The following is a 9,743-nucleotide window of genomic DNA, read 5'->3' as shown; positions in this document are numbered from 1 at the left end:
CCCTGTAATCAAAACAATTCGATTTTAGCTATTTTTTCTTTAGCTAGATACTCAATTGATAAAATGAATCTTCAGTAAACAGGAATGTCAGCCTGATACTTTTTTTTTTTTTTTTTTTAATGTAGTAAATAAAATCTAAATGATAAAAACTGTGAAAACACTGGAATAGACACTTTATTTGTTAGATCTCCCTACTACTGGGTTGGATCCACTTTTACCTTCATAACTGCCGTAATTCTTCATGGCACAAATTCAACAAGGTGCTGGAAGCATTCCACAGATTTTGGTCCATATTATCATGATAGCACAGCTACTGAAGATTTGTCAGCTGCATATCCACGATTTCCCGTCACCTTCCAAAGATGCTCCGTTGGATTGAAATCTGGTGAGTGGAGTACAGTCAACCAAATTGGTTAGAGGTGATCTGATGTGGTGCCTTATCCTGCTGGAAGTAGCCATCAGAAGATGGGTACACTGTAGATGGACACCACACCAGTGTGATCCACTGATACAAGCCAAAATGGGTTGATTCTTTCATGTTGTTTACACTAAACTGACTCTCATGTCTGAATGTTGAAGCAGAAATTGAGACTCACAACACCAGCTGTTTTCCAGTCTTTAGTTGTCCAGCTCTGATCGATCCCCTAGTCTTCCTGTTCCTAACTGACAGGAGTGGTACCTGGCGTGGTCTTTTGTGTGTATGTGTATTGCGCATTCAGAGATGCATGCATAGCATATGGTTATTTGAAATCTTTCTGCCTACCTTTGAGCTCAAAGTCTAGCCATTCTACCCTGACATCAACACAACATTGTCATCTAGAGAACTGCTGCTCGCTGGATATTTTCTTTTTTTCAGACCATGCTCTGTAAACCCTAGAGATCAGCAGTTTCTGAAACGCTCTGACCATCTTGCACCAAAGTCACTTTAACCTCCATCCTAATCCTCAGTTTAAAATTCAGCATGTCTTCATGACTAAATGCATTGACCTGCTGTCATTATTAGTTATTTGTGCTAACTGACAGGTGTACCTAATAAAGTACACATCTGACTTTCAATCATTAATTATTTACCTTTTATTTGGGCGGGTAAAATTGTGGGATCACAGAGCGAATGAGCAACTTAATATGCAAAAACATTTAATGGGAACACAAATAAATAAATAAATAAATAGGATAATTAATAGAAAACTGAATAATAGAAGTAACGGAAACGATATTTTATTATTAAGTTTTAATATTTTAATATTTTTATTTATTTATTTATTTTTTAATCCTGGCAGCTTCGGTCCTCCATACACAGGCACATAGCTTACTCCAGCAGACGCAGGGCGGTGATCATCTTATACTTCTCTATTGTGCTTTAATTTTAGAGTCTGCTGAGAGCGAGGGGAGATCAGAGTGCAGCTGGTGGCATCAGGGCGCTTCATTCATGCCTGCAAGCAGCAGCTCTCAGCAGCCCTGCTGCTTTAAGACAATCCGGGCATCTCTGCAAGCCTGTGCATGACATCATTGATATTGTCAATGGTGTAGAGTGAGGGAGGGCTGGGTGTGAGGGGGAGACGGAGAGGAGCAGCCAAAGGAGAGAGGAAGAGGAGGACCTCGGTGTCTAGTTTCAGATTTTTTTTTCCATTAAATAAACGTGACTCCACGGAGCTTCCTCTAGTCGCATCTCCACCTCCGGGTCGTCTCGGATTAGCTGGTAATTTTTTGGTCGACACTTCGGGTTTGGGTCACGCATCTCCGAGGCTATGAGCCGTCCGAAGCCGCATCGGTACGTCGCTGTCCAGGGTCCTGAGTGAGACGACGGACGACCACGAAGCCGGTGAGAAGGTGCAGGGATGGTGGTGAGGGTTTTCGGGGGGTGGGTGTATGTTGGCTGGCGAAGATGTCTGTGTGTGTGAGAGAGAGCGAGAGAGACGTGGAGGGGGGAGGGCTTGGGTTAGCCAAACAGAGTCCAGATAGTCGTGTTGGGGTGGGCGAGGGGGTGCGCTCGATCAGAGGTCCTGTGTGGAGGGTGCGGTTATGGGGAATTATTACCATATCTGATGGCCATCCAGACATGAACGGTATGTTGTTGTTTATTTATTTGTTTGTTTGGATTTGTGGGGTTTTTGGGGTTTTTGTGCATGCACGGCCTTCCTCATTTGCTTTGTGATATCTGGGGCAACAGCACGCTGGGTGAAAATACCACGTCTCGCCTGTTTTTGCAGTCTCTTGCTGCAATAGTGGGTCCCAGTTTTGTAACGCTGGCAGCACAGCAGCAGCAGCAGCTCCTGGAAGGCTGAGAGAGAAAACGAGCTTGAGAAACCTGCTGGAAAGGGTTTGGCGGTGTGCAGCAGTGCACGGTGTGTATGTGGAGGTTCGTCTACAATGCAGTCAAGACTGAAAGGGGAAGGGGGGGCGACTTAGTCAGCGATTAATGCGATGTCAGGCTGGCTTGTAAAAGCGTAACCTTTGTCGAAAAGCCCCCTCCATCATCTCACACTTTCATGTCCTCATTTCAGGGCTGTGCACACAGTTAGGGCCAGGATGAGGAAAACATGACTCATTCAAATTTTGTGAGGGGACCCCGGTGAGAAATAGCAAGTTTATGCAAATCACTTGTACACAGGATCAAGACTCCTTTAAAGTGCTTTGGGAAGAGTGTGTGTGTGTGTGAGATTTCCCCCCCACCCCCTGCAGTTCTTAATAAATCATGTTACACAACTACAGGCTCTGTTCTTCTTCACTCTCACCTTGTTTTTTTTGCTCCATGCAGTTTATAAATACTTTATTGGCCTACATTGTTGCCTGGAATTTACTGTCAACCATCCTCGGCACACGTCAGGAGCAGGGGTGTTTCATTAGGTCGTGTCTCTTTGACGCTTTGGCCACATGTGTGCCACAGTTTCCCTCCTGGCTCCAGAGATTCAACTCGGGCTGCACTACGTCATTGTACTTTGCTCAGGCTTACAGTTCTGTTTCCCTTCACTGATACAGCAGCCTAAGGCCTAACCGCTTGTACTCTAAAGTCTGCAGTCTTTTCACCAGTGTCCTTTCACTCTATTGATCACCGGTGACTGATGACAGCTTTGTGCGTGTGTGTGTCTGTGTGATTCTGTCGAACCGTTCCAGCAAGTTGAAGAGCTCAGGAGCCATGGAGTTGAGGGTGGGGAACAAGTACCGCCTTGGGAGGAAGATAGGGAGTGGATCCTTTGGAGATATTTATCTCGGTGAGTATCTAAGCAAGTAGTGCCAATTGCCATCAGTTTTGGGGTTTTGTAGACTTAAGTTCTTCTGATCTAACCTCTGTTTCTCTCATCAGGGTCAAACATTGCTACAGGAGAGGAAGTAGCCATTAAACTGGAATGTGTGAAGACCAAACATCCACAGCTCCACATCGAGAGCAAATTCTACAAAATGATGCAGGGTGGAGGTACAGAGAAATATTTCAGGGTCTCTTTGAAAGCTTTACTACCGGTCTGCTGAGATGTAGTAAATAGTTTTAGGGTCATTAAGGAGTATTTAGGGCTGCTGAGAGCTATCAACCATGATTGCAAAGAGATTATGGTGAATTTGAAAGACATTTCAGGGCACACAAAGGCATTGAAACTCAAGTTATCTTTGACTGAAATGCAATTAATGAGCATTTGAGTGTCTTTATGGTCACTAGGAGTAATGATCATCCTGCTGCACTAAGCTGGTGATAACACAGTGACGGACATAAGATAAATAACTTGAAGCTTTATTTATGTGCAGAGGTTGATATATGAGTGAGAATCTTTACTCCAAATGATTCGGTTTCCTAACATTTCTGCTCCTTCTCACACCACAGTGGGAATCCCGGCTATCAAGTGGTGTGGAGCGGAAGGCGACTACAACGTCATGGTGATGGAGCTGCTGGGTCCCAGTCTGGAGGACCTGTTCAACTTCTGCTCCCGCAAGTTCAGCCTGAAGACAGTCCTGCTGCTGGCAGACCAGATGGTGAGACCGACTGGCCACAAAAAGCCTAACAGCTCATCAGGGCTTCTTTTTTTCCACCTTGCACCCTATCATCTGTAGTAACTAATCACGTTAAGAGCTCAAATGAGAGCTTCTGTGTACTTTGTCAGAATTTCATACCATTTTTAAAACCCTTCCTCAAGACTGAGACTCGTCCGTTTACCTTCATGAAAGGAAATTTTTGTTAACTGTGCCTCAGCATACAAGATAACTAGTGACCCCCTTTGTCTGTCTTCAGATCAGCAGAATCGAGTACATCCACTCCAAGAACTTTATCCACAGAGACGTGAAGCCCGATAACTTCCTGATGGGGCTCGGGAAGAAGGGAAACCTGGTCTACATCATCGATTTTGGCCTGGCCAAGAAATACCGTGACGCCCGGACACACCAGCACATCCCTTACCGTGAGAATAAAAACCTAACCGGCACCGCTCGCTACGCCTCCATTAACACCCATCTGGGCATCGGTAAGGCAGCGGAGACGGCCTGCGTATCTGTCTTGTTGTGTGTGTTCTGCGGACCCCAATATGATTTTTCTGATTCCTTTTTATTAATTGTGACATGATTCTCAGAGCTGTAGCTTTTTCCTTTCTTTCCCTACATTTCCTGCTGTTTCATTCTCTTCTCTCTTTTCGTCCCTTTGCTCCGTCTTTTTCTCCACAGAGCAGTCGAGACGTGATGACCTGGAGTCTCTGGGCTATGTTCTCATGTACTTCAACCTGGGCTCTCTGCCATGGCAAGGACTCAAGGCTGCCACCAAGCGGCAGAAGTATGAACGTATCAGTGAGAAGAAAATGTCCACCCCTATCGAGGTGCTGTGCAAAGGTTACCCATGTGAGTAGCTGTTAGAGTGGTGTTCTTGAGTGCAGTAAAGAGGTTTTTGCAGTTTTTCTGTCAGACTGTTCATCTGACTTTGCTCTAAATCTTCTGTCTCCTATGTTTCCCAGCTGAGTTCTCCACGTATCTGAACCTGTGTCGCTCCCTACGGTTTGATGACAAGCCAGACTACTCTTATCTAAGGCAGCTCTTCAGGAACCTTTTCCACCGACAAGGCTTCTCCTACGACTATGTCTTTGACTGGAACATGCTGAAGTTTGTGCGTGTCGCACTTGGACTTGGAAGATTTATCCCTTTTCTAGCAGACTTTCTCATCTATGCTATTCCTTTGTGTCTCAGGGGGCCGGCAGGACAACAGACGATGGCGAAAGGGAGAGGAGAGAGGGGAAAGATGGAGAGGAAAGACCAGGAGGAGGCCAAAGAGGAGCGGGAGGTCGAGCTTTGCCGCCGGGTCCAAACCCTTCTGCAGCCAACAGAGTGAGGAACGAGGCAGACGCTGCTCCTCCTAACCCAGCTACGCGTGGGGTCCAGCAGTCAGGTTAGGGTGTTGCTTTCTTCTGGGTGTTGGAGGGCAGCAGCAGAGTTCAGGTTTTCATTTTAAGTGTGTGTTTCTGTGTGCTCACACAGGTAATCGCTCTCCTCAGGCTGGGAGAGCAGAGCGAGCTGAGCGAGAGAGGAAGGTGGCCATGAGGCTTCATCGCGGGGCCCCGGCTAATGTCTCCTCCTCCGATCTCACTGCACGCCTCGACCAATCACGCATCACCACATCACAGGTAGGAAGATTAGCACTGTGTCTTTCTATACACTCAGGACTGGTGATGGATATTCAGACATCACCTCACATGCAGCAGATGGCTGCCCCTCCTCGAGCCTGGTTCTGCTGAAGGTTTCTTCCTGTTAAAAGGGAGTTTTTCATTCCCACTGTCACCAAGTGCTTTCTCATAAGGGGCGGTCTGATTGTTGGGGTTTTCTCTGTATTATTGTAGGGTTTATACCTCGTCATCTAAAGTGCTTTGAGCTGGCTGTTGTTGTGATTTGGTGCTATATAAATATAACTTAATACAGTAAACTAAGACAGAGAACCTTACATGTTATGCAGGCATGTTTAGCACACAGGAACTACAAGGAACTTTATGAAACTTGACCACAAATAATCTGCAGCAGGTGTCACTCTTTGCTCTTTTGAAACAATTTTTTTCCCTTATTTCTTCTTTTTGGTGGAGAAAGTGGATGAGAAGAGTTTGCACTAACTTAGATTACTGCATTTTCTCATTATACTTGGCACTCTGCTCTAACTAGTGATGCATATCTGAAATACTGGAAGCAGGAAAATAGTCATCATTAATCTACTTATAATTACCACCAAAACATGCATACGAAGAGTTTTTGTTACTGTGGAGCTTAAAGTCAAATATGATATGAAGGCAGACTAATTCTCCAAGGCCTTCCTTCAGTGCCTACATCCTGTAGCAGTGACAGCAGACAACCTGAATGACCACTCTGAGCTCTTTAAAGATTCTTACATGAACCAAACCTGAAATTCAAATGGATAAAATATGACTTTGTTCACTGACTGAATATTTTATAATGTACTTGCATATAAAACAAGGAACTTAATTGTCCAGACTATCCTATGATCTTGACAGGTAATAAGTAGGCACTTCAGGTTTTTTTCAGTGTCTGTCCTTTGTTTGCTGCAGTGAATAAAATGATCCAAACTCTATGAAGGCCGTCTGCTTAAATTAAACTCGAAGACGGCTCGCGTAGTTTAGGCGTAGAAAGTCTCTTTTCTTTATTTTTTAGCTTTTGCCTTGTTTTAATCATCTCGTTTTCCCTCCTTACTCAGGTCAGTGTGCCATTTGAACATCTGGCAAAGTGAGTTCCTTCTCCCTGGCCTGCAAGTCAGTGGCAGGTGAGGACATGTCTGACACATACTCACACAGACAGCGTTTCTTTTATTTAAAAAAAAAAAAATCCTTGCTTTTGAGCTGTACAAGCTCCCATCCCCATCAAAGGGATAGTTTAGTTTGAAAATAGATTGTCACGAGTCACCCTACACGCTCACACGGTACCAACTTGTCAAAAGAGTGCAGCCACACTGTAAAACGTACCCTGGTTTTCTGGTCTTCATTAAGATACAGGCAGGTGCTGCAGTATTCTCCCGAGCAATAGCTGTCACCACTAAGACACTATCAACAAAACATCAGCGCTGATATAGGAAGAGAAGAAGTCAAACCTGGAGTCAAAGACATTGCACAGTCTGTTGTTTTCTACCCCTGTGGAATCTGTCAATGAGCTTCTGCACTGATTTGGCATCAAAATAGCAGTAAAAACAGACACAGCTGTGCACTCCAAGTTAAAAATTGAAAGATGCATGACCAACCAGAATCAGCACAGACAATGTGACATCAGTTTCGTCACAGATTCGTCACACAGCACCATGCTACGGGGTGAACGGCAAGCATAAATGGGTGGATGGATGGAGTCGGCCACCTTCTGGTCAATTAAAAAGATTGCAGCTGTTGTTTTTTTTTAAACTAACTTCAGTTTTCAGTCCTGTAAACCAGATCCATCTTTTATATACAGTGTATGGGTGCAGCAGGGTGCGAGGGAAGTAGTAAAACTGCTCAGAGGGAAAAATGCACAAAGATGACACAAATAAATTTGATGACTTGTTTTATGGCACTGCTCTATGACATCCCAGTTGACTTTATAAATGCAGGAAAGGGTAACATAAGACATTTGTCATTAAATTTCTTTTAAAATTGAAATGCTGCAAAAGCAGACTTAATATATTTACTCTAAACAGAATTTAAGTAGTATTAATGGTAGCAGTAGCGCAGTACAACAGCACTTAGCAGGCATATAAACGGGTGGACTGCAATTTGACTAAGGCTACAAAACAGAAGCAGCACAGAGTGATCAGCTGAAAATCTTCATCTTTTAAAGACTAACATTTTCCTGTTTTGTTCTTCTTTTTTTCTCTTGCGGTTCAGCAGCTGCAGGGTATCAAATACCCCTTACTTTTCAAATGGATGAATGAAAACATGAGTGTCTGCAGGAGGAGAAAGCATTACAGGCCCTTAAAGGGGGATCGATCGTCCGTGTGTCTGTCAGTATGCGGTGTGAGCATGCCCAGTGTTAAAGCTTGCTGAGATGATGGAAAACCAGTGGGACAGACGAACTCTAGCCTGGAACCGTTTGATACTGCTTTTCAGAGAGTGTTGCCGGACGGGGGTCGACTCGGTCAATTCAGAGGCTCAACTCAACTCGCATAAAATAAACCATCAAAGTGCACAAAATGGACTAAGTCAATTATTTTGTGGTTTACACCTGTGATAAAATCAACAACTATCAATCTGCTAATGTTTGAGAGCTACATCTGCTGCTTGTGGTATTCTTTATTATTAATAGATATCTTTAAAAAATAAAAAAAAGGAAACATGGAGACAAATGCAAAACAAAAGTGTATCCAGGCCTACGAGAGGCGAGCCAGGCGATTGCTTTAACGTGGACCACCGAGAGGAACAGAGGAAGGGGATAAATGGGAGCGAGGCTGCTTTTCGTCAGTAAACGTGTCTGTCTGTGTTATTGTCCTAATCGTTCGTTTTGCCTTCAGCTTTGCTTTAGAGAGCCAGAAGAAAGGAAAGCTAGTTGTGAGGGAGAGGGAGGCTGTAAAACCTGTTAGGAGTTCCTATTTTTCAGCACATTTGTTACAGTCTTACCTAAGGAAGACTGAAAACATTACTGAATGTGAAAAGTGCAAAAAGACTGCCACGAGCAGAGATCGGGATATAACGTGGATTGTATGATATGATGAAGCCTTAGTCCAGCTTGCAACTCCAGGCATGAAGAGACTCGAGAAAGTTGTAAGATCTTGGTGGTGAGCAAGTCTGGTGTTACATTTGTATTTTTCTTTACTTTTGCTTTTGTCCCATTTTATATGACATGTAAAATGTGTACATACTTTTGCCAGAATGTGACAGATTGTTTAAAGACGGAGCTGGAGAGAAGAGTACACACCTGGGACAGAAAGTGAAACTTTACCGGAAACCTTTAGAGTCTGCCTCGCGTTTGTTTTGGTTTGCACTGAGGCAGGCAATGACAGAAAGGTTCTTGTTATAATATAAAATGTACTCATCTGTATTTTAACCCAGGCCTGTCAGGATGGATGGAGGTCTCTGATTAGAGGATGATGACTGATGTCCTGTACATTTCTTTACCATGCTTCAACTTTATTAATATGATATTTGTGTATATTTTCTGATTCAATAAAAAATATACACACCTTATACAAACTTCTAATGATATCTTTCTCTTGATGGAAACATACTTAAATTATATTTTAGTATATATCATAGTCATAACTGATCGCAGAATACTAATGCTGTACAAAAGTCTAAAGATTTCTTTAAAATTTACTTCCGGTGGTCTTAAGCAACAATTCTCCAGCCTTTCTGGAGGTCTTTCAAAGTTTTTCTTTGGACATTGGCTGCTTTTTCCCTCTTTTTCAGTTTAGTTCCTTTATCTGACCAGAGAAGTGTTATCTGTTTTTAAGCTACTTAATGCTGATACATGAATCATTTAAGTATAAATTAGGCACAAGACTTGAACCAATTTGAAACTGGAATTTGAACTTGAAGAATACTCAAAGCATGCCAAAGATAACACAGTTTGATAGGCATAAAATAGTATTTCTGCACGAATAAAGTGATTCCAGAAAACCTGTGTGTGGTGGACAATATTCAAATGCCATCTTTTTAAGAAATAGGAAAGAATATAGCAAAGACTTGACACAGAACCTGAGAGATCCATCTGGCCCTTCAGTTGATCCATCTGCTGTTCACTGAAGCCTCATCAGAAATGGTCTCAGTGGAAGGGTGGGTGTCGAGAAGTTGCTCTTAAGCAAGAGAAACAGGGAGAAA

The 9,743-nt window shown here is 43.3% G+C and overlaps 1 protein-coding gene across 3 annotated transcripts; it reads left to right on the top strand.

Annotated features, from left to right (window-relative positions):
* The first annotated feature begins 1,447 nt into the window (after positions 1–1,447).
* On the top strand, positions 1,448–9,126 carry LOC146702673 (casein kinase I-like). 3 transcript variants are annotated; one of them, XM_085465601.1, is made up of 11 exons: positions 1,448–1,822; positions 3,115–3,212; positions 3,305–3,415; positions 3,815–3,963; positions 4,220–4,448; positions 4,645–4,815; positions 4,929–5,077; positions 5,158–5,356; positions 5,446–5,591; positions 6,665–6,730; positions 7,818–9,126. In XM_085465601.1, exons 2-10 carry the CDS (start codon positions 3,137–3,139, stop codon positions 6,695–6,697), a joined length of 1,263 nt encoding a protein of 420 aa, XP_085321727.1. In that variant the 5' UTR covers positions 1,448–1,822; positions 3,115–3,136; the 3' UTR covers positions 6,698–6,730; positions 7,818–9,126. The 3 variants fall into 3 exon arrangements, with proteins under 3 accessions (XP_085321727.1, XP_085321725.1, XP_085321726.1); XM_085465599.1 differs by having other exon boundaries at positions 7,815–9,126; XM_085465600.1 differs by lacking the exon at positions 1,448–1,822 and adding an exon at positions 1,984–2,066 and having other exon boundaries at positions 7,815–9,126.
* Positions 9,127–9,743: the final 617 nt, after the last annotated feature.

Source organism: Copadichromis virginalis, linkage group LG8, assembly GCF_057382275.1.
Source record: "Copadichromis virginalis isolate Kocher_CV1m ecotype Utaka linkage group LG8, C_Virginalis_male_GT1.1, whole genome shotgun sequence".
Taxonomy (NCBI): domain Eukaryota; kingdom Metazoa; phylum Chordata; class Actinopteri; order Cichliformes; family Cichlidae; genus Copadichromis; species Copadichromis virginalis.
The sequence above is the reverse complement of the archived record's forward strand: the minus strand, read 5'-3'. Positions and strand labels throughout refer to the sequence as shown.

Excerpts from the sequence above, each read along its gene's own strand:
- LOC146702673 (XM_085465601.1), top strand. The coding sequence starts at position 3,137 with ATGGAGTTGAGGGTGGGGAACAAGTACCGCCTTGGGAGGAAGATAGGG. Across the intron at positions 4,449-4,644 it reads TAACACCCATCTGGGCATCG|AGCAGTCGAGACGTGATGAC; the intron begins GTAAGGCAGCGG and ends TTTTCTCCACAG. Across the intron at positions 5,357-5,445 it reads GCGTGGGGTCCAGCAGTCAG|GTAATCGCTCTCCTCAGGCT; the intron begins GTTAGGGTGTTG and ends GTGCTCACACAG.